The sequence below is a fragment of the Nyctereutes procyonoides genome, unplaced genomic scaffold (assembly GCF_905146905.1).
Source record: "Nyctereutes procyonoides isolate TBG_1078 unplaced genomic scaffold, NYPRO_anot_genome, whole genome shotgun sequence".
Taxonomy (NCBI): domain Eukaryota; kingdom Metazoa; phylum Chordata; class Mammalia; order Carnivora; family Canidae; genus Nyctereutes; species Nyctereutes procyonoides.
Window position 1 is genome coordinate 27,782,216 of NW_026575044.1, and position 23,546 is coordinate 27,805,761.

At 41.3% G+C, this 23,546-nt stretch overlaps 1 protein-coding gene across 6 annotated transcripts in view; it reads right to left on the reverse strand.

Moving 5' to 3' along the window:
- The window catches only part of MAPRE2 (microtubule associated protein RP/EB family member 2), a 153,966-nt gene that overhangs the window by 90,932 nt on the left and 39,488 nt on the right, over positions 1–23,546 (reverse strand). The window contains exons 1-2 of one of the 6 annotated variants that reach the window (XM_055324166.1): positions 4,063–4,168; positions 3,561–3,720 (exon numbers count right to left, since the gene is read on the reverse strand). The exons of 3 other annotated variants lie outside the window; for them this stretch is intronic. In XM_055324166.1, the coding sequence (XP_055180141.1) occupies positions 3,561–3,679 (119 nt within the window). In that variant the 5' untranslated portion in view covers positions 3,680–3,720; positions 4,063–4,168. Of the gene's footprint in view, positions 1–3,560; positions 3,827–4,062; positions 4,169–23,546 lie in introns of those variants that run through there. 2 more of the 6 variants (XM_055324167.1, XM_055324164.1) reach the window with 2 other exon arrangements.

Sequence of the window (23,546 nt, forward strand, 5' to 3'; positions counted from 1 at the left end):
ATTTCCTACTAGCATCTGCATGAAACAGAGCTATAGGGAGTAGCCTCTCCAGGGAGAGCCAGAGCACGACTCTCATGCTCTGTGAATTAAACAGTGTCACCTCAAATGGCCCACACCACATTTATTTTTTAAGCAGCTCTTAAAATATATGGATTTCTAGTGCTCATAAATGCAATGAGGAAGCTAAGTCCAAGAAGGCGATCTCACAGTAGTGTACATGAACGTTAGAAAAATCCGCACAGCTCTGCTCAGCCATTTACGCACTGGCTCCTTTCGACTGAAATTACTACTGGAGGGATAATTTCCTAAGGGAAGTTGCTCTTTTTTTTTTTTAATTTTTTTTAAAATTTATTTATGATAGAGAGAGAGAGAGAGAGAGAGAGAGAGAGGCAGAAACACAGGCAGAGGGAGAAGCAGGCTCCATGCACCGGAAGCCCAATGTGGGATTCGATCCCCGGTCTCCAGGATCGCGCCCTGGGCCAAAGGCAGGCGCCAAACCGCTGTTCCACCCAGGGATCCCCGGGAAGTTGCTCTTCTAATCAAAGTACACATGTGTTTCAGTAACGGTGTGCCTGCCACCCTCTCCAGTCCAGGCTGTAAAAATGGCCTCAGTTTTCACAGAGATACCTGGAGTAAGATATCTGGGTCATGAACCATATTTGACCCTTATCTATAAACAACCAAGTGCAAATGTCATGACAATAAGGTCTTTGGCTGGGAAGAGCAGCTACTGGATGGTACTGGATGGAACAGTGCTGTTCTCTAGGTGTCCTCTCCTCTTCTCACCTGTACTACCTCTTGTCCTGGAGCTCCTGGAAGCGTCCCCTCTTTTAGTAGTAACAGCATTCTTCTTTTCTTTATGTAGATTTTTTAGGAATGTCTTTGTTTTAAATGTTTGAAGTTAACCTCAGTGATTTTGTAAGAATGCAAGAAGATAATCTTACGCTTAACGAGCAACTGTAGAAAATAGGGCCAAAGATAAAGGACCTGCTGGCCCCTACAACTCAGCAAAGGAATCAGGAAGAGAATTTCCTCTGATCATCCTAGGGCTCTGGGCTGACCCAGGCCCTCCAGGGGACTCAAACAGAACTCTTTAAGCACATGTCATTTTTGAGGGTATAATGAACTCACCCCCAAAGTAAAAATTTGGTTAAATCTATTTAGGCTTGCACAGTACCTTCCAAATTTCCTCTGCAATTAAATGGCAATATTATTCCGGCCTCGGGATGCCAAAATAATTATGGAACGCTTCCTGGATAGAAAAATGTCTCACATTTTTCCTTCCCCTGTGCCCCTCCAAAAAAATAGGTCTTAGTTATACTATACTGGCCATCCCACTCTGAAAGAAAAGCAGACCAAAGAAAACATAGGGTATGTCTGTCTCAGCGTACATCCTTTGTATGACACAATACGAATACAACTTTGGAGGATTCCTTCTTCATTTAACCTATGACACGTCTCACTATGGTGTCCAGTAATCCTATTATATAAAACACAAATGCAATAATGCTCTTACTGACTTAAGAATTTGTCCAGTCAGATATTTTCTTTAAACTCAGTTTTGTTTTTCATTTAATTTCAGGTTCCGTTAAAGGGACTCAGAAAACAAACTGGAAGTAATTTAGGAAATGAAAATAACTTAGATTGAATTGAAAAGGTAACTACGATTTTACTTTGAAGCAATATTTTATCGCCAAAAGGTAGCATTTAACCTTTCCACCAAGTCATTTTCCACTGCCATTTCAAGTTTGTTCATATGACTAATAAAACCCAACTAGGCAACTTCCTTTGGCCTATGTGGTAAAATTCGAACTCCATCTTAAAAGCAACTGCTGTTTACATGGTAGAGACTATATCACTGAAGAAATGAGGGCTTCAAATGTATTACCTATACGAACAGTTGAAACAAGTGAGGTTTAAAAGCAACACGAGGTTTTGGTTTTTGTTTTTAAATTCTATTTTAGGCTTTGGAATGTTCGCAGAGAAAGGTGGATGAGTAAGAGAGAGAGGGGACCCAATGTTCCAATCACAAGGATCTCCAAAAGGAGAGTCCCAGACGCTGTGGACCAATTTTGGTTTATATTAAGAGAATAACAAGCACCCGGACTCTGTAAGGATGCCATGTCAACATATTAGCTAGAACCATAAGGCATGAGACCTCATGGGCACAGCCAAAATTAACTCCAAGTATTTATATAACTGCCAGAGATGACAGGGCAAAGGTTGCTTATGAATTTTTCTTTTTGAATCAGCAAAGAGGGTTTCTTTGGTCAAAGAGAGAGAGAGGAAGTGGGGTACTTTGGGTCCTTATTTTGTAAATATGTCATATTTACACACACTGGATTTTCTACCCATAATACCATGTGAACGTTTAGATGAAGGCATTAAAAAAAAAAAAGAAAAGAGTTATTTCCTGTTGCTCACTAGCTGAGAGGATGCGCTTTAGAGGTATGTGTGCTCTGCCTCGAAGCAAAAGCATTGTTAGTGGTTATCAAGGTAACATTTAAAAATAACTACCCCGCACAAAAGAACTTCAGAGGAAATATGAGGGAAGCGATCGGTCTCCCTTCAAGTCTGGCCTTGGGCTGCATCAGACCCTAGCTGCATTCTCCATTACATTGTTATCCTTATCAAACAATGCAAACAATTTTAATGAGCTTATCTACTAGAACATATTGCCAGATATGCTAATGTAAAAATGATGCCAACCATACTGACCGACTCATTAATCAAAAAGCTCACAACACAATGACCAGGATCGGTCCCATCCTCAAATCAGACGTCGGCAAAATAGCAGGAATCACCTTCCTACCGTTTAAAGAAGGGCGGGCTCCCCCACCCATGCGGAGGCTGTAAAACTCCTAAGGATATGCTTCCCGGCACCCGGTTTCCCCCAGGTCCACTGCAGTCCAGTTTCTTTCTAATAAACCACCGGTTCGATGGGAGAAAATTTTGGCGAATGTCTGACACCGTGACCTCTGCTGTCAATCCCTGCACCAATCAGCGAGCAGAATTCTTACAAAGCTCCATCAATCTGGCGGTTTAACATCACAGACTGCAGCTTCGCAGCTTCATCTAGAGGATTCCATCTTTTCCATCTTTCCTGCACACACACACACACACACACACACACACACACACACACACCAGGGCGAGCGCAAACATTTTTCTCGCCATCCTCCCGTAGTCCCTGCCTTGAGGCACAGCCTGCCCACCGGTTCCTTTAAAATGTGAAGGAAAGGACGAAAGGAAGTGCTGCAGCCCGTCTCCCTCTGGGGGGGTGGGGGGGACGGCTTGCATTTTTATCCGTGTGCAGGGAGGGCGATGGAGGGAGACCCCTCGCAGGCGGCAGATCTATTCACAAAACGCTCTCCGTCTGCATTCGTGAAGCCTCCACGCTCACCCAGCATGACACATGCAAAGCGACAGCAGAGGACCCCAAGCGCGCCGGCGAACGCACGTCGGCAGCCCGCTGCGGGCGCGGGGTCCGCTCCATTATATAACGGGCCGGATTTCCGCGCGCCCCCGCCCGGCGCCGCGCCCGGTGCCAGCCCCATTACCTGTAGGAACGCTCCCCGCGCACTGTGTGCTTCCGGAAAGGGATGATGGTCCCGTTATCCTGGATGATGTCGTTGTTGTTCTCGCCATTTGGGGACAGCGTTTGGGTCGGACCAGGCATTGGCGCACTCCCGAGGAAGGGAACAAACCGCGGTGGGCTGGCTGGGGAGGAAGGTGGCTGCGTCTCGTCTTCCCGCTCGCCTGCTCCTCGCGCAGACCGTGCCTGCCTGCCTGCCGCCCGCTCGCTGCCTCCCTTCTCCGCGCTCGCCTCCCGCCCCGCCCTCCTGCGTCCCGCCCTCCCGGCTGCTGACGTCAGAGCGCCGGCAGCAGCTCCGGGTCACGTGGCCCGGCCCGTCTCCATAGCAACCCGCTAACTCATCACCTCGCCTCAATTCGCACAGGGCCGAGGCGTGACGGTGCCAGCGGCTGCAGGCAGGCACCCGGGCAGGCCTACATCTGGCATGAAAAACCCCAGGCCACCCCCAGCCCCCCTCACACACTCGCCTCGTCTGAAAACCAGCTCTTCCTCTAACCATTTCCTTTCCGACCCGTGGCTCCAACTGCAGCTGTGTACACAAAAGACCGATTCAGGCAGAGGGGTGTGGGAGACCCTTTAACTCCTTCAATTCCAAGTGCTTAGAGCATCCGAATTAAACTCGGTCTGGTTGCAAAAAAAAAAAATTATATATATATATATATATATATATATATATATATTATGAAAGATCTGATTGGCCTGATCCAGAAAATGTACCAGACTAAGGCGGTTCAGATTTCCAGCTTCCTCCCCACCCCACCCCCATTCTCTTTAACAGCAGCAGCCTCCTCCCCAAAGAAGCCCCAAACCTGAAAACCTAAGAAGAAGCTGTGTTTCCTTCTAATCGATGTAGCCTTTACTTTAATAAGGTGAAGATTAAAGATTGCAAATGAAGAGATTTTCTGCACAAAAGAATCCTCAAAGAGGGTTTAAAAAAACAGCCACCGTTTTAGATCATGATGGTTACCCGAGACTCCCCAATTGAAATTCTTCAACTGCCTCTTGATACAGATAATTAACTCCTTGTCATTTATTTTATTCTCATTTGAGTTAAACAAGTCAGCACTCAATTTAGTATTTGGAAGCTCTCAACATTCTAGCTGGTCTATATCATTGCAGTGCAGTTTTCAAACACATTGGCAGTGAGACAAGTACTATTAGTATCATCCCTATTTTAAAATGAGTAAACTAGTGAGATTAAGTAACTTGCTCAAGGTCACAGAATTAGGAAGTGGTGAACTGGAACATCGAAATGACATGCTTTTCTCAATGTGATTGGATGGTACTGATCTATATTTAATGGGGGCTCATAAATATAGATCAAGGTAAGAATCAAGTACTTTATGTACACTCTCAACATGACCACTGTGAAAAAAACTGTGAACAGAATTGCTAGTACTAGGCAAAGTCGATGGATTAGATTATAAACTCTCAACAAACCCCAGATGCATCCACTGCTTTCCTCCAGAGAAGAGGGACTTAAAAGGATACTCTGCTTATCAAAAGCAGTCTCTGACCTTTTGTGAGATAAGGGAAGAAATGGGGGGTAATAAAGGATAGCATTACTATATGCAGCAGAAAGTACAAGGCTATGTGATTCACCCATTCACTTCACTGCATGGTTTATCAGCTTTATCATTTTGTGCAAAGAAGTTAAAAAAAAACAAAAAACAAACAAACAAACAAAAAAACCTTGTCATTCCTGACAATTCTCCAGCCTATCTCCCTGGTAATGAGTTATTTCTGGCATCGAGCTTCTAGAATTAGAATCAAATAGTTCACAACCCAGATGGTAATGATAATCTCAAGCAAGGGGAGATTTTTCCTATTTCATATTCTTCTTTTGGGCTATGTTTTAAAATTTTATTTTTCTATCTTTCCAGTGAACTCACAGTGGACAAGTTGATATTTGTTTTAACCCATATCTCAGCTTACATGAGATTTTTCCCCCCTCATGCAGTCAGGATCCACTTCTGACCTAAGACTGGCAAAATACACAGATAAATATATCTAAGTAAAAGATACACTGCAGATTGAAGAGGCTTGAGAGAGTAGACATCACTAGGAAGATCTAGAGTTCCTCTTACTATTTCTGTTATCTGCCCCGTGGTTGTCGTTTTCCTTACTAATTTGTTCCCTTTCACAAAAGCTTCCCCTTTCTTTGGTGATAGTCTGAAGGTGAAAAGCGTAGTCTACAAATCAAGTATTTAGTGTTTTTAGAGTACATCCTCTCGTTTTGGATTCTTTAGTACAGCTTACTTCTTCATGATCCCATATTTAAGTAATACAGTGTTATCATGAGGACTACATTTGTCAGAATTTGATTGTATAGTTCATCGGCTATATCAACTTATTTTGTGGAGATAATACTCCACGGTTCTAGGCTGCTCATGAAGGAGAGGACTATGGCCAAGAATTTGGCTTGAGGGGAGGAGTTAGTGAGTCAGGTGAAAGAGGTACCTAAAAGTCCTTGTAAATCTCCCTTTAAGACTGCTGTGAGCCATGTTACCTCTCAAGGGCCCCAGAGAGCTCCAGAGACCTGTGATTACCCTCTAAGACATTGGGTAACCGAGGTAATAATTTGAAAATACTAAGCAGATGTGTTTTCATTCCTTTCCCCATAAATCAAGTAGGCTGGCAGCCATTCTCCTGTTTAGCCCTAGGGAAAAGGAGAGGGCAGATTCCACTTTGGGAAGGAGGATGCAGGATACGGGAATGTGCAAAAAAGGCAGGAAGAGGGAGGAAGGAGTCTACCCCTTCCAAATCCGATTGAGTGTAGAAAGGAAGAGATGAAAGGAAGCAAAAGCAGGTCCCCAAAGGGAGATGATAGAAAGGCTTGGCTTTGTTCTTAGCCTTAGAGACTAACTTTGACCTCCTTTCCCACTTGAAACTCCAAGAAAAATCACCTCAAGCAGTACCCACCCCCCCCCACCCTGCCCCATACCTCCCTCTTCAAGCAAGATAGGTCCCAGTACAATAAAGACTAAAAGCAGTGGCTTGGTATGGCTAGGTAGAAGGGTTAGGGACAGGGAAGGTTATCTAAAAGATTGCACAGGGCCACCTGAGTGGCTCAGTGGTGGAGTATCTGCCTTCTGCTCAGGGCTTGATGCCAGGGTCCTGGGATCGAGTCCCGCATGGGGCTCCCCGTAGGGAGCCTGCTTCTCCCTCTGCCTGTGTCTCTGCCTCTGTCTTTCGTGAATAAATGAAATCTTTAAAAATAAATAAATAAATGATTGAACAGTCACCCAAGAGTTGGAGCTATTCAAAGACAGTCGAAATTGCAAGAGGCTCTAACTCTATCTATAAATTGGCAAGTTTAAAATTATTTGTGTCCCCACCTCTCAGTAGGGTGAGGACAGTCACACAGATTATAGAAAAAATAACCATGCTAAATAAAACATCTATGAATATTTGATTGTGGAATAAGATTTTTGTCTTATGTACATAGGCAATTCTAAAATAAAAATATATGCAGACCATACATCTCCAACTATCCCATGGAGAAATGGCTCCTCTCATCAAACATCATGATTAAAATTGGGGTTCTGGAGTCAGGCAGACCAGGGTCACCTGCTTAGTTTCACTACATGCTGGCTGTGTGACCTGAGCAAGTTACTTTACATCTTTAAGATTTGGTTTCTTCACTTTCCTCACCTAGAAAGTAGGTGTAATAATACTGGTTTCATAGGTTGCTATGGAGATTACATTACAGAATATATTTAAGGCAGTTAACACGGTATTTGGCATATGATAAACGCTCTTTAGTGTTAAATGTTATTTTAAAACAACATGTAAGGTGTCTCTTGTGTATTAGAAGCTGGTACAACAAGAAGTCCCAGGCTCTGTCCTCAAGGAACTCATGGGGTCGTGAGCAAGATAAAAATGCCAGCAATTATGATACATCATAATGCTGTAATAATGGTACCATACAGGGTGATATAGGCCCACGGAAGATGAGCGCCTACTTCAGAAAGGAAATTAGGAAGTAAGACTGCAATGTTCCCCCAAGAAACTATCACCTAATCCTGATAAGTAATAATTATAACCTTTTTTTGTCACTTCCTATGTGCAAGATAGAATATAAAACCCTTTAGGTAGCTCCGACTGTTTTGTTCAAGGCTCCCTCTGCAACTCCTAGAATGGAGCCTGGCAGCCAGTGGGCATGAAACGAGTACAAAACTCTTAGTTATTCAACAAATTCTTAATTTGATTCTCACAAAAACCCTACTGACAAAATTGAGGCCAAAAGAATAGCAATTTTCCCAGTATTGGATATCAGGTTTTCTTGGCCCCAAAGTTCATATGCTCATCCATTAGGCTGTGTTGCATTTAAAGTGGAAACAGTAGTATAGTGGGAAGATAAAGGATTTCTCAAGCAGATATACTTGGGTAGGTAGGAAAGGATGTGAGGTCTCTGGGAAACAGAAATTTGTTTAGTATAGACCAAGAGCACATAATGGCAGGAGATAAGGCAAAGACCAGGCACAGAACAGTGCTGTGGCCCAGCTAAGAAGCTTGACCTTAGGGGAATCTCTGGGTGGCTCAGCGGTTTGGCGTCTGCCTTCGGCCCAGGGCATGATCCTGGAGTCCTGGGATTGAGTCCCGCATCGAACTCCCTGCATGGAGCCTGCTTCTCCTTCTGCCTGTGTCTCTGCCTCTCTCTCTCTCTCTCTCTGTGTCTCTCATGAATAAATAAAATTTAAAAAAAAGAAGAAGAAGCTTGACCTTAATTCTGAAGGTGTTTTAGAACTATGAAGTGCATTATGGAGAGAAATTAATGGTGAAATTTGCATATCACAAAGGTCTGGTGTTGGTAGTAGTGGGGAGAATATATCAGAGAAGACTAAAATGAATCAGTGATGAAGGCCTAAACGAAAACACTGGACAAGGAGCTGTAGAAGAAAGCACAGATCTGAGCTCTGCAGAGGGCTTAAAAGTTAGGATTTTTTGACTAATTGAATGTGGGCATCATCATTGATAGAGGTTATGGGTGGGTAGTGAAGGAGAAAGACCTTTCATATGAATCCCAAGATTATGGGTTGAGTGACCAAGTGGATAATGGTATCATCTATCATGCTAGGAAATACAGATTGAATTGCCCTTCTGGAAGAAAAGTTCTCAATGTGTTTGGGCATAGAAAAATACTTCTAGTAATTCTAAGACATCTCAGTGGTGAGAATGAGTGGTTATTGGGCTTTACATATAGCAGGTGTTCATTAAATATTTGTTGACTAAGGGAATGTATGGGCCCTTGAATTTATTTGGTATGTTTGACTTGGAGATATATAGGATTTGGAGGAAATTATCTCATAGGTGATAATTGAAGCTGTGGGTATTGGTACCCTCAAAGAGAAAGAGAAGGCTTGGCAAGGAACTCTTGAGAAGCCCAGTGATACAAGACAAGCCTTCAAAGACAGACTGAGGGGGATCCCTGGGTGGTGCAGCGGTTTGGCGCCTGCCTTTGGCCCAGGGCGCGATCCTGGAGACCCGGGATCGAATCCCACGTCGGGCTCCCGGTGCGTGGAGCCTGCTTCTCCCTCTGCCTGCTTCTCCCTCTGCCTGTGTCTCTGCCTCTCTCTCTCTCTCTCTCTGTGACTATCATAAAATAATAATAATAATAAATAAATAAATAAATAAATACAAAACAAAACAAAAAAAAAAACAAAGACAGACTGAGAAGGGGGTGCCTGGGTGTCTCAGTAGGTTGAGTATCTGCTTTTGGCTTGGGTCCTGATCTCAGGGTTCTAGGATCAAGCCTGTGTGGGCTCCCTGCTAGGTGCCAAGTCTGCTCCTTCCCCCTGCTCGTGCTCTCCTTTTCAAATAATAAATAAAATCTTAAAAAAAAAAGACTGGGGAAGATTTTGCCTGCTGGGACAAATCAAAGAGGGAGTGGTTTTGCTCTGCCCAAGGGAGAAACAAGTTTCAGAGAGAGGTCTCTTGGGCTACACGTCAAAAAGTTTGAATAATGTAAGGGCAGAGGAGGGTTTCCTGGATTTTGTGAGGTACTCTCAAAGATATTTTTAAGAGGCTGGATTTCAGATCAGACCCCATCAATGATTTCTAAAGAAAATAAATATTCTAGTAGGCAGAACTGTAATCCTCTGCAAAATCACCAATATTCTGACTAATCCAAGACCTTCAAGGAAGGAGGAGATATTAAATCATGGTTCATACATACTATCAGCAACTAATTAGAATCAATAAGTATTTGCACTAAAAAAGTTCCCAGCAATATTAGAGGGGCCAATATGTTCATAAATGAGCACCTGTTAGGCACCAGATGAACTGACCCTTCTGACCTCCCATTTTAGTGGGGTCATGACCCTCCCTCCAATGGTAAAACAAATATTTAAAATGGATGTTTGGAGAACAGGATTACTAAGGCAGACCCAGAAGACACAGAACCAGGAGAGCAACAAGCAAAAAAAAAAAAAAAAAAAAAAAGGAAACCATCAGATATCTCAACACACAGTCCACTCAAGTGGAACTGGGCAGATTTTAACATTCAGAGTTCCTAGGCTATCACACAATCATGTTTCTCTTGAGACTTCAGCCAGTGAGTACCGCCAAAGTCCTTGTCTCTCTACTGCTCCAGCATGTGAAGTTCATCTAGAACAGGGATTTTGTATTATCTTGGATTTGAGAAATCCAAAAGACAATAGCAGAGAAGATATGAAATCATTAGCCAGGAGTGGATGTTAATCCTGATTCCATCCCCAAAGCCCCTACTCATCACAAATGCCTTTCCAGGTGAAAACATGTTCACTGAAGCTGATAATCGCTGCTGTCAAAGGCATTCACAGCTGTCACACCACTTTAGATGGGGGCTTCCTTAGATTGTTATCACCTCCTATTGCAGACAGGGTTCCACTTAGCAGTCACATTGCTTCCCTGGGACTAGTAATTTCTCCCATGCGTATGCCCTAGGACATTTTCCAGTAGAGAATGGCAGGGACAGGTTATCAATCAATGGTTTAAAATATGCTCCATATCCAAAATGATAGCAGCAGAATAAATATACAATTGGCCAGCCAGGGGTGCTGGCCCTGAAATTGCATTGGTGGCATAGAAATGTATTTGGGATTGGCTCTTGTTCACTACTTTTAACCCCAAGGCATAGCAGATTTTATTAGTTCCTTCTTCAGATCTGATGAGAATTTTATGATATGTAGATACCTCCTGGTTTTTAATAATACCATTTTACTTAAAATTGGTGGATTTCCTCCACATGAAGCCAACCTAAAAGGTGTGCTCATCCATGATTGACTTTTGAAATTGCTTGTTCTTGGAGATTACTTTTCAGCCATATTTTTATAGCTATGCTTATATGCTCATGCAGAATTTTGCAAGCATCCTCCCTACCTACTAGTAAAATAGCAAGGTTTTCATAATGTCAAAACACAGAACATGCCACTGCCTAGGCTGCCTCTGTGTGCTGGAACTTTCTAATTTGCCTTTCCTTGGATTTTCTCAAGCTTGGACTTAATTTTGTGGAATAATTCATAGAACATGATGAGAATGCAATTTAAAAACACTCAGGGCATTATGATTTCTGTAATCATTCAATCAAATCTGTGCAATGTGAGGTTTCAGTCTATTAAATAAAAATGTGCTTTTGAATTATACCAGCTGGCTGAATTTAAGAGCCTTAAATATGTTTTCCATAAAAATACAATGTCATAAATGTTAATTGAAGAATGTATTAAGCATTACAGAAATATAGAAAATAAAGCAACCATGCCTGGGGAAGCAGGAAAAAAACCTTACCAAGGCAGTGATATTTCTATCAGGGCTCATTCAACAAATATTTATAGGGCACCTACTATGTGCCAGGAACAATTCTAAGCACTGGAAATACAGAAATTAACAAAATAGACAAGATTCTCTGCCCTCAAGGAACTTACATTCAAGTGAATGTTTATGTCGTGTGGGAGAAGAGAGGACTTCAGAAAGGTACAGAGGGACCAGACCATACAGGGCTCTGAATGGCCATTGTAAAGGTTTGACTTAAAACTAAAGTCAGAAACCATTTATTTGTAGGAGTGGTAGCAGCATCTGCTGACAGAGATGTGGAATTTTAACAATAACAACAGCAACACCTAATATTTATTCAATCCTTTTTAATGGGCCAAATGTGATGCCTTAATCAAGTAGGTATTTTAGTCTTCAGAAACTTAAAAGGAGCGGTTTTAAATCTCCCTTGTCTGAGGAGGTAACCAGTTAAAAATAGCCTGATCACCAGCCAGGAAGTGGCAAAGCTGGGCAGGAACATACCTGCCAGGTGTCAAAGTCATCATTCTTATTCACTGACAACAACCTGCCTTCCATAAAGCCTGGTAAAACCTGAGCGTAAGAATGCAGAATCTAAGGTTGGGGAATAGCAGGGATGAGACATCAGATGGATGTAGAAGCAAGAGAATGTAGATTGCTGCCCTAAAGGCAATTAATTCAGTCTAGGGAACAAGGAGGTAAAGCCAGAAAAAGATGTGAAGGCAGGGGCACCAGGAAAGGATGGGAAGCTGTACAAAAAAGCACTATTGTAGGATTAAGGGATTGGAAGGAGTGGAAAGATAGGAATTTAAACTTATGGTTAAGGAAAAGATGGAGGAGAGCAAGGAGGAAGAGATACCAGGCCTTGGGGTTGGCAGTATATATGATTAATAGGAAAAAATAATTTTCTTACCCTTATTGATAATAATTAACCTTTTTTCCCCTGAATAAGCCTCAACTATTTTTGCCCATTTTTTTGATATCTTCCGGAGGGGAGAAAATACCACAGGCTTTTTTTTTTTTTTTTTGGTACTTATTTTCAAAGTTAAAATCTGCTTTCATCTTCACTATGCCAAAATTGTTGTAGTTCAACCATTCCAGCTATAGACTTGCCTATTTGAGGGCTTTTACGGATATGTATCTGAGCCCAAGTTCAGGAAATTCCTTTATTTCCTTCTCCTATTTTATTTCCATGTTTAAATTAAGCACATCTTGGTGAACTGACTGAGTAGGACAACGGAAAAAGGACAAAGGGCATCTTGGGCTCAACTGGGTGGCAAGAGAAATGTAGAGACTGTAGGTAGCATTAACAAATATTCTTCCAAAAAAAACAACCCCCCCCCAAAAAAAAAATCTTCCAGAAGGCTCAGAAGCTTTCAAGACAGTATTTCCTTAGGGCTCCCAAAAGTCATCTAACTCATTTGGTTTTATTTCTGACTTTGATATTAAAAAGTTCAAACTGGGTGATGGGACTCACTAATATAAATGTGAAGCCAGGGGGCAGGGTTACACGGGTGGTGAAGATCCAGTAGTTCTAACAGGTACCAGTGGCCTTCAGAGTTTCAGAACTGCCCAGAACTCAGGCCACCAATGGCAACAAGGGACACTGGGAGGGTGGGTCTTCCAGAGCTGGGGCTTCTCTGTCAAGTCTGGTGTACATGGCAGCAGGGTTGTGGCTCACTGATGTCTCCTCTACAGTGTGTCAAGGGAACATGAGGCCAGCAGCTGGGAAGCAGTGTGAGTAATGAAAGAGAAATTCCCCAATTTCTGACCTCATCCAAATAAAATTTTTAAGAAGAAAATTAAAGAAGCTTAGTTCATTAAAAAAAAAAAAAAAGTAACTAAGTTTCTATCAGAAATATTTTAATTAGGGATCCCTGGGTGGCTCAACGGTTTAGGGCCTGCCTTCAGCCCAGGGCGTGATCCTGGAGGCCTGGGATCGAGTACCACATCAGGCTCAATGCATGGAACCTGCTTCTCCCTTTGCCTGTGTCTCTGCCTCTGTCTGTCTCTGTGTCTCTCATGAATAAATAAATAAAATCTTTTTTAAAAAAATTAATTAGAGCTTATATTTTGTTTAATCAAGACCTTATAAGGCCAAGTACCTTCATGTCCTCAATACACATTCACTGAACATCTACAGAACATGAAGGGTCCAACTACAGAGTATAGCACGTGAAAACAAAGGGTCACCTTCAGCTAGCTTCCATTTAATTTCTTTTTTTTTAATTTTTATTTATTTATGATAGTCACACAGAGAGAGAGAGAGAGGCAGAGACATAGGCAGAGGGAGAAGCAGGCTCCATGCACCGGGAGCCCGACGTGGGATTCAATCCCGGGTCTCCAGGATCGCGCACTGGGCCAAAGGCAGGCGCCAAACCGCTGCGCCACCCAGGGATCCCCCATTTAATTTCTATATGAAGTTATCAGATTCTTAGGAAATACAAAAGAATCTTAGTCTCAACAACATATGGAAAGCCACAATGAGTTAATAGTCAGCTGATAGAATTACAATCAAGGGATTAGCTCTCCTACACTGTCTGACTCTCATACTCTCCCTTAAACCCCTAATTCCAGTCTTTAGAGAGGATCCTATCAGCCTTCAAGGATGCAAGGACAGGATCATTATAAACCAGAAGCAATGGTATGTCTAGTGATTTTTTATTATTCTTGTCTTTCCATCTTTCTGGGAACTATTCCTTCAAGCCTTGTGATTCTAGTAGAGTTTGCCAATTATAATATTCCATCTTCCTGGCTCTAAGGATTGGTTCTGAGTTAGGCCTATGATCAAGGTATTTAGAATATCTCTCTAGCATTAAAAACAAAAAAGCTATAGTGTGTGTGCACCTGCCTATGTGCTTGGCAGGGTGGGGGTGGGTATGCAGAGATAATACCCTTCTTATTAAGATAGCACTTTAGAATTGAGAAAATACATATAAATTGTGGGGCAGAAATAAAAGGCATCCAAATCAGAAAGAAAGAAAGAAAACTGTCACTATTTGCAGATGACATGATGTTACATAGAAAAACCCCCAAAGACTCCACAAAAAACTTGTTAGAATAAGTGAATTTAGTAAAGTTGCAGAGTACAAAATTAATATACAGAAGCCAGTTGCATTTCTATATACTAATCAACTATCAGAAAGAGAAATTAACAATCTCTTTTACGATGGCATCACAATGAATAAAATATCTAGAGGTAAATTTAACCAAGGAGGTAAAAGACCTATACACTGAAAATTGTAAGGCACTGATAAAAGAAATTGAAGACACAAATGGGTATTCCTTGCTCATGGATAATATTGTTAAAATGTTCATACCATCTAAAGCAGTCTACAGATGTAATGAAATTCCTATCAAAGTTCCAATGGCATTTTTCAAAAAAGTAAAAAAACAATACTAATGTTTATATGAAATCACAGAAGACCCAGAAGAAACCAAGAAATTATAAGGATAAATCTGGAGGCATCACACTTCCTGCAGTTATAGTATAAAAAGGGTACTAATCAAAACAGTGTGGTACTTGCACAAAAACAGACACATAGACAAATGGAATGAATAGAGAGCCCAGAAATAAACCTATACATATAGGAATTTTTTTAAAGATTCATTTTTTTTTTAAATTTTAGAAAGTGTGCATAGAGGAGGGGGGGAGGGGCAGAGAAGCAGAGAGAATCTTAAACTCCTGGCCTAGGACAGAGCCCCATGTGGGGCTTCTCCCACAATGCCAAAATCATGACCCCAGCCAAAATCAAGACTAGACCACTCAACTGACTGAGCCACCCAGGTACCCCTGTAGGATTAATTTATGACAAATAAGGCAAGAATATACAATGGGGTAAGGACAGTTTCTTTAATAAATGGTGCTGGGGAAACTGGACAGCTACATACATTAGAATGAAACTGGACCCTTGCCTTACACCATACAGAAAAATGAATAGATTACAGACTTAAACATAAGACATAAAACCTTAAAATTCCTAAAAGGAAACAGCGTTTAAGCTCCTTGATATCAGTCTGGCAATTATTTGTTGGATTTGACACCAAAGCAAAGGCAACAAAAGCAAAAAACAAATAAGTGGAACTATATTAAACTAAAAACTTCCCGTACAGCAAAGGAAACCATCAACAAAATGAAAAGACAACCCATAAGTAGGAGAAAATGTTTGTAAGTCATATTTAATAAGGGGTTAATAATAAAAAAAATCTAAGAACTCACATAACTAAATAGCAAAAAAAACATTTAAAAAATGGAGAGGAATTAAAAAGACATTTTTCCGAAGATGACATACAAATAGCCAACACGTACTGGAGAGATGCTCAGTATCACTAATTATGAAGGAAATGCGAATCAAAACCACAACAAGGTATTACCTCACACCTGTGAGAATGGCTGGTATCAAAAAGACAAGAAATAAGTGTTGGAGGGGACGTGGAGCAAAAGGAATCCTTGTCCACTGTTGGTGAGAATGTAAATTGGTACAGCCACTCTGGAAAACAATAAGGAGTTTCCTCAAAATGTGAAAAATAGAAGTACCCTATACTCCAGCAATTCCACGTCCGGGTTGTTTATGGGAAGAAAATGAAAACACTAACTGAATAAATATCTGCACCCCTATATTCATAGCAGCATTGTTCATCATTGTTCATAGCTAAGACATGGAAGCAACCTAAATGTCCAGAGGCAGGTGAATGGATAAAGAAAATGTGATACATTCTACCCCCCAAAGTGGAATGTTATTCAGCCATAAATAATTGAACTATATTGCCATTTGGAACAATGTGGATGGACCTTGAGGGCATCATGTAAAGTGAAGTAAGTCAGGGACACCTGGGTGGCTCAGTGGTTGAGCATCTGCCTTAGGCTCAGGGTGTGATCCCAGGGCCTTAGGATAGAGGCCTGCATCAGGCTCCTCACAGGGAGCCTGCTTCTCCCTCTGCCTATACTTCTCTCTCTCTGTGTCTCTCATGAATAAATAAATAAAATCTTAAAAAAAAAGTCAGAGAAAGACAAATACCATATGTTCTTATGTGTATGTTGAATCTAAAGAAACCAATCAACCCCAAATCAGAGATACAGAAAGCAGTGGGAGATAGATAAAATGGGTGAAGGGAGTCCAAAGGTACAAACTTCCACTTACAAAACAAGTCCTGAGGATGTAATATACAACATGATGACGATAGTAATATTGTATTGTACATCTGAAAGTTGAGGGAGAGCTCAAAATTCTCATTTAAAAGAAAATAAAGGGGATCCCTGGATGGCTCAGAGGTTTGAGTGCTTGCCTTCGGCCCAGGGCATGATCCTGGAGTCTGGGGATCAAGTCCCACATCGGGCTCCCTGTATGGAGCCTGCTTCTCCCTCTGCCTGTGTCTCTGCTTCTCTGTCTCTCTGTGTCTCTCATGAATAAATGAATAAAATCTTTAAAATAAAAATAAAAGCAAGCCACTTGTAACTGTGGTGATAAATATGAACTAGACTTACTGTGATCATTTCCAACATATATAAACAACAAATCATTAGCTGTATACCTGAAACTAGTACAATGTTATATGTCAAACATGCCTCAATTTTGAAACAGAAAATATAGTATAAATTGTATACTTACTATATTTTTAAGGAGTAGAAATAGAAAGAGGTCATAGTTTGGATTATTAGATTCAAATTTGGAAAAAAAGAAGATTCAAATTTGAATCCAAATGCTGGTCCTTAAAAGTTGAGTCAACTTGGCAAATTACTTCTCTTAGACTCAGCTTCTTCATCCATAAAATGGGGTATATGAAGATTCACAAGGCAATACTCTGAGATACAAAGCTTGTTCTTGCTTTAACAACTGAGGCCATAATTGGTTACCTTTTTCCCTTCAGAGGTTTTGTCGATTTCTCCTCTCCTTGAATCTAGGCAGGCCCTGTGGCAGCTTTGAGGAATAGATTTTTTTTTGAGCAATAGATTTTATTGTCATAAGTGTTATACCAACTAGTTCCTAGCCTAGACTTTACGATGACTAGCAGCTTTTGCCTTTGTCTCTTGGAAACCAGCTGCCCTGTAAGAAGTTCAACTATCCTCTATCACCATGCTATGGGAAGTATGAGCCATGGGGAGAGGCCCCAGAGGAAGAGATCATGGGGAGGAGGGAAGGAGGAGTGATAGGGAGAGGCAGTGAACCCAGAGAGTTCAAAGGCCCATGACTGAAGAAGCATCCTCTGGCCCCAGCCACCACAGCTAATCATGATCCACTATGTGGCTCAGAGATAAATTGCTGAACCAAGACCTTCCTGAATTCCTGATCCACACAATCATGAGCTATAACAAAATGGTTAGTTTTATGTGTATGAGTTTGGGGAACGTCGGTTATGCAGTAATATAGATAATACCAACACTCTGTTGGTTCCCTATTGCTGTGTAAGGAATCACTTCAAAACTTAGTGGGTAAAAACAGCAATCATGTTATTATTTTTTATTTTGAGGCTGACTAGACATACAAGGTGGTTGTCACTTATGATCTCTCATGCAGTTGTAATTGAAAGGATGGGTGACTACTGAAATCACCTTAATGACTTCCTCAGCCTCACTAACTGGTGGTCGACATTGCCTTTTGGGCCCCTCAGCTGGGGCTCTGGTGGAACACCCATACACACATCTCCACATTGCTTGGGCACCCTCCCAGCATGGCAGGTTGATTCCAAGCATGACTGTCCCTAAAGAACACGCAGAAGAGCATGGGATTTCAGAATCTACTCTTGGAAGTCCCAAAGCATAACTTCTTTAATACTTTGCTGGTCAAAGTAACCCAGATTCAAGAAGGAATATTGACTCCATCAGAATCATAAATGGGAGGAATGTCAATATCACACTCTAAGAGAACCATGTGGGAGAAGAGCTACTGGGGCAGCCATCCATGAAAAATACATTGTGCCACACTCACCCTGTTCCAACTCCTTAACTCCCCAACTCCTCCACAGGGTTAATAAAGAATTTGAGAGAAGAAAAAAATAATCAGTGCTCAAGTATTGAGTTTCAAAATAGACTTTAAAGCCCATGGGATGGATAGTAACCTGAAGAAAAATTTGTGAGCTTCCAAAGTCTGATTTTCAAGTATCAAAGGCTTAAGATCCTTGAAGGATTCAGAACTTAGAGTGCACACTCTAAATCACAAGAGTGCATTACTAGTTAGAGGCTGTTGAGGTAGGAGGCTGGTGAGTGTCCTTGAGAAGGGAACCTGTCCTCTCTCCTAGTCCCAGTCATGCCTCAAGTGAACTTGGGGATTTGCAAGTAGAGGGAACTGGTCCTTTGCTTTGTGTCTGGAGCCCTCAGGAATGGCAAAGCCCCACAGAGCTTTCCAACTCACCACAACACAGAACAAGATGGGACAGAGGCCAGTGAATGGCTTAGCAGGATACAGAATTTTCGGCAGAGAGACCAAATATTCCTGGGGAGGGAGAACACACCTGACCCCACGTGGTAGTGACAGAAATATAGTGACAGACAATACCAGCAGAAAATAGACATTATCTGCTGACAGAGCAGGTTTCTCTGAGGGAAAGTTGCCATGACTGCAACTCGAAAAATCAGATCTCCATTCAGGTTTCCAGAAGCACCTTGTAAAAATGTGGTGTGGTGTCTATAGTCATCACCGCTTCCCTCCCTTACTGAATAAGCAGACCAGAAGCAGAAATTAGGCTGGCGCCATTGCTTGGGATGATGCACAGGGCATTTAATGAGGAAGCTTCTCCCCACCCTCTTGTCATCTCTCTGGCTTGAACTGGGCCCATATTCAGCACTCAATCTTGACTCCTCAGAATCTTTGCCCCACCCCACCTCCGCCCTGTCTGATCCTGTCACCATATCTGTTCATTTCACTGAATTTCATGTGACACAAGACACATAGTTCCCCTCTTTTCTCCTGCCACTCGTCACCCCCTACTGCACACCTACTACTTCATGCCTAGATTATGAAACTCTTGTGAAGTTTGCTTGCTTCCTTACTCTTATTCCTCAAGGCTTCAGAACTATCACCACAAGAGCTATCTTTTATCCCTTCTTTTTTAAAAGGTCTTCACTGGTTTCCTGTCGCTTTCAGGATAAACATTCAAAGTTTTACTGTGGCTATTGAAGGGCCCTAACACAATCTAACTACCTTTAGAAACCTACCATCCCTCACCATATAGAAGAAGGGTGGGATTTAATTTGCTAGTTCTCCCTCCTGGTATCAGCATGAGAAAAGACTTCCCCGGTAATAAGCAAAGAGCCTGTAATATTTCTATTTTGAATCCTTCACATGAGCTCTTATAGAGATAGATTCTTCCCTCTGATTATTGTGGCCTAAGTTCAGTGGCACTGCCAGACCTCTCAGCTACCATTTCAAAATAACTTCAGCTTGCCTCATGGTAAAGTGAGGAAGAGGACAGCAACTCAGGTCACATGAATTATGATGTAAATGTAACAGGATCTGAGTTGTCCTCTCTTTAGAGTCCCTGTCCATCCAGAACATTCAGGACGAGGAGAGAAAGCCAGGAACATTCATCCACCATCTCAGCTTCACAACTGCTCTGACTACATCCGATTACATTTGAGAGTCGGAATCCCTGTTTTCAGCAAATTAAAATATCAGCTTAAAAATTCAGAGGCAATTCTTGCTTGGAAGAAACAAGGAAGCCTGGTGTTGCTATTTCCTAGGTTCAAAGTTTTGCAGAGAGAATGAGTTTCGAGGCTGGACGGCAAGTCCAAAAAAGTTTCCCTGGCTGGTCACTTACATTTGGACACAACCTGCTCAACAGCAGCCTCGCATTCTGCACACAAAAGCCTCGACTCAGTAAAGGAAATCATCCCACGAGTGCTCTCCTCCCACATTCGCATTACTTGAGAAGAGTTCCTGAAGTTTGGACGTAGCACTGTGGAGCTGAGCCAATAAACTTCACAGCAGTTATGAAACAGCTGCAAATCCACGCTTAGGTCATGCCTTGTACCAATACTATATAAAGGACACATTCACATGGAGAAAAGCAATGTGGCTTTACTAGTGCTGGTCAAGGTGAGCAGCTTGATTTCACTAAGGTGACTGAAGAACCCCTTTGGGGGGTTGTTTCCTAATGAGGCGATTCTAGGATGTATTGTTAACCTGGATTACTTTTCATATTTTATTTTCTCCAATCTGCCTCCCTCCAAGCAAAATAATAATAATAATAATAATAATAATAATAATAATAATAATAATTAAAAACCCCAAAACCAAAAACAGAAGTTTACGTCCCTCTTCTAAATCTATCCATTAACCATTCACAACATGGAAGGCAAGAACCCAACCACAAACCAAAACAAAGGCAATCTGTCTAACCTTTCAGAACTTTTTCACTTGGATTTTAGCTGGCGCAACACAATGCCTTCCGGCAAGGGGAGATGTTGCCATCTACACTATTACATTTACTGAAAAGATCTTTTTCTGATTCCCCTTGACTATCAGGCAAATGTGAGAGCCAAGTTTTCTGTGTGATTTTATACATAATTATCAGTCTCTGCAAAATGGGAAATGGAAGCTCAGTGAACTTTTGGATTCTGTTCCAAAGATCTTTGTAAATTTTATTAATCTTGAGATTGTTTACATTTGCTAAAGAAAAGCAAGTTATACGGTTTTAAGAATTGAAGTAGATTTGTGTAAAATGCGTTGTTCTACTGCAGTCTGAAAAAGGTGGCGTTTTAGTCGAAAGGCCTTCAGCAAATAATTGCAACAGATAATTCATGAGTGAGGGATGATGTCAGGCTGTGAATGAGGAGGACCTGAAGGAGAGTTGATAGTTTACGAAAGGGTTCTATTCTTCCCAGCTTCAACTTAGGTATTTTATTTTATTTTTTAAAGATTTTATTTATCTGTTCATTAGAGACAGAGAGAGAGAGAGGTAGAGACACAGGCAGAGGGAGAAGCAGGCTCCATGCAGGGAGCCCGATGCAGAACTTGATCCCAGGACTCCAGGATCATGCCCTGGGCTGAAGGCGGGGCTAAACTGCTGAGCCACCTGGGCTGCCCACAACTGAGGTATTTTAAAGACTTGTAGTAAATAGGATAAATAAGATCAAGCCCAGGAAGTTGCTAAAATCCCAGCTCATGGTAGCAGAGCAGGATTAGAAGCTCACTGAAAACTTCAGTATTTAGTGCTCTGGAGCTTTGAGTGCCTCTAATGTAGTAAAACCTGGGCTCTTTCCTACAGCCATAGATCAAATCATTGTAAGATTGGATAGAATCAGTATACACTGTTAACCTGAAGCATCAACTCTTTGTTGACCTGAAAGTTTTGACCAAAACAAGTGCTACTTAGCTTATTCTTTCCTGTGGTCCACGGTGGTTCTTTTTTTTTTTTTTTTAAAGATTTTATTTATTTATTCATAGACACAGAGAGAGAGGCAGAGACACAGGCAGAAGAAGAAGCAGGCTCCAGGCAGGGAGCCCGATGTGGGACTCGATCCCGGATCTCCAGGATCACACCCCAGGCTGCAGGCGGCGCCAAACCGCTGCGCCACCGGGGCTGCCCTCCACGGTGGTTCTTTAGTGATATATTTGACACTTATGATTAAATAAAAAAAAAATCTGGATTATCACATTATGACAAATATATGACCACATGACAAATATCACTTAATAAAATGGCCACATTTTCATTTCTTGACCAGCCTAGAGAAATGCTACTGGATAAAAAAAAAAAAAAAAAAAAGCAAGGCACCAGCAAGTTTAAAAAGTATATTATCCTGGGTATCATTTTGTCCATTTGTTTGGTTTAGATTACCCTCGTCAGGAGTCTGAAAATATTATACATCTTTACTTTATTCCCTTTTTAAAAAAACCATCCTGGGATCCCTAGGTGGCGCAGCGGTTTGGCGCCTGCCTTTGGCCCAGGGCGCGATCCTAGAGACCCAGGATCGAATCCCACATCGGGCTGCCGGTGCATGGAGCCTGCTTCTCCCTCTGCCTATGTCTCTGCGCCTCTCTCTCTCTCTCCCTCTGTGACTATCATAAATAAATAAATAAATAAAATTAAAAAAAAAAAACCATCCTATTCCATTATTTACCAAATGACCAAATCCTACCCATGCTTCTCCAATTGCCTCTCAATTTTTCGTTTCCATAATCATGTCACCTGAGCTACAGGCAAATGTGAAAGCTTCCGAGAGTCCATCTGTGATCTCCTTTCAATCCTCTTAACATAGGGGAGTATTTGTAATTTGTGGAATATGCAGAAGAATGAGGGCATACAGAATGTCTAATATTAAAAGCAAACATCTCTTACTACTTTCCCTTACCCCTAGTCCCATTTTAAATAATCTTTTTGAAGTACTTCTGCTTTTAATTCTCCTGGGGTTACAATTGTAGCTCTAAAAATTCAGGTATGTTCTATTCTTAATTTATCAACACAGTATTTTCTACTATGAAAGAAATTCAACACTTCTGTTGCTTCTTGCCTCTCAATTATTGTTAATATTTTGAATTATTCCAGCGGTTACTGTTAGGACTTTAAGCAACATTCTTAAAATCCCATTTTTTGACTCATTCCAAGGAGCATGACCTATCAACTCTCTATTTTATGTCTCTTTGCAAACTTTTCTGCTTTTAATTTTCATGGCTTTACCATTAGGTCTCCTTTATCCTTAATATTTATATTATGTTCTATGACTGTATTTAAGGCTTCCTTGTTTTGACTGTAGATTGCTTCTGAACTTGAAGTCCAGTAAATAGAACTTATTAGGTCATTTTTTCTTCTCTCCAACATTAAGTGGTGTTACCTTCCATAGAGAAAAAAATATAATCTCATTACATCTTGCAATCAGAAGAATATTCTAATAAACCAAAGTCAAATGGATTATCTTTCCACAGGCCATTAATTGCTCAAAAGCATGCCTCATTTTAAGATTAAAGTTGAGTCTTACCATATCTATGTGTTTGAGCTATCTGTATCTACATAGTTTTTCCTAGAGACTTTTTTTTCTGACAGAAGAAACCTAATACCATCATTGTATGATAAATAATATTCAGATTTGAACTCTAAATTTATAGTAGAATCTGACTCTTTGCTGTAAGACTTCCTCATAGAACCCACTAATGTAGGCCAATTGCTTTGAAATTATTGCTGGCATCTTGAGGTTTCTTATAATTGGACTCTGTCAGTAGTCTCATCGCTTTTCGATGTCATATTA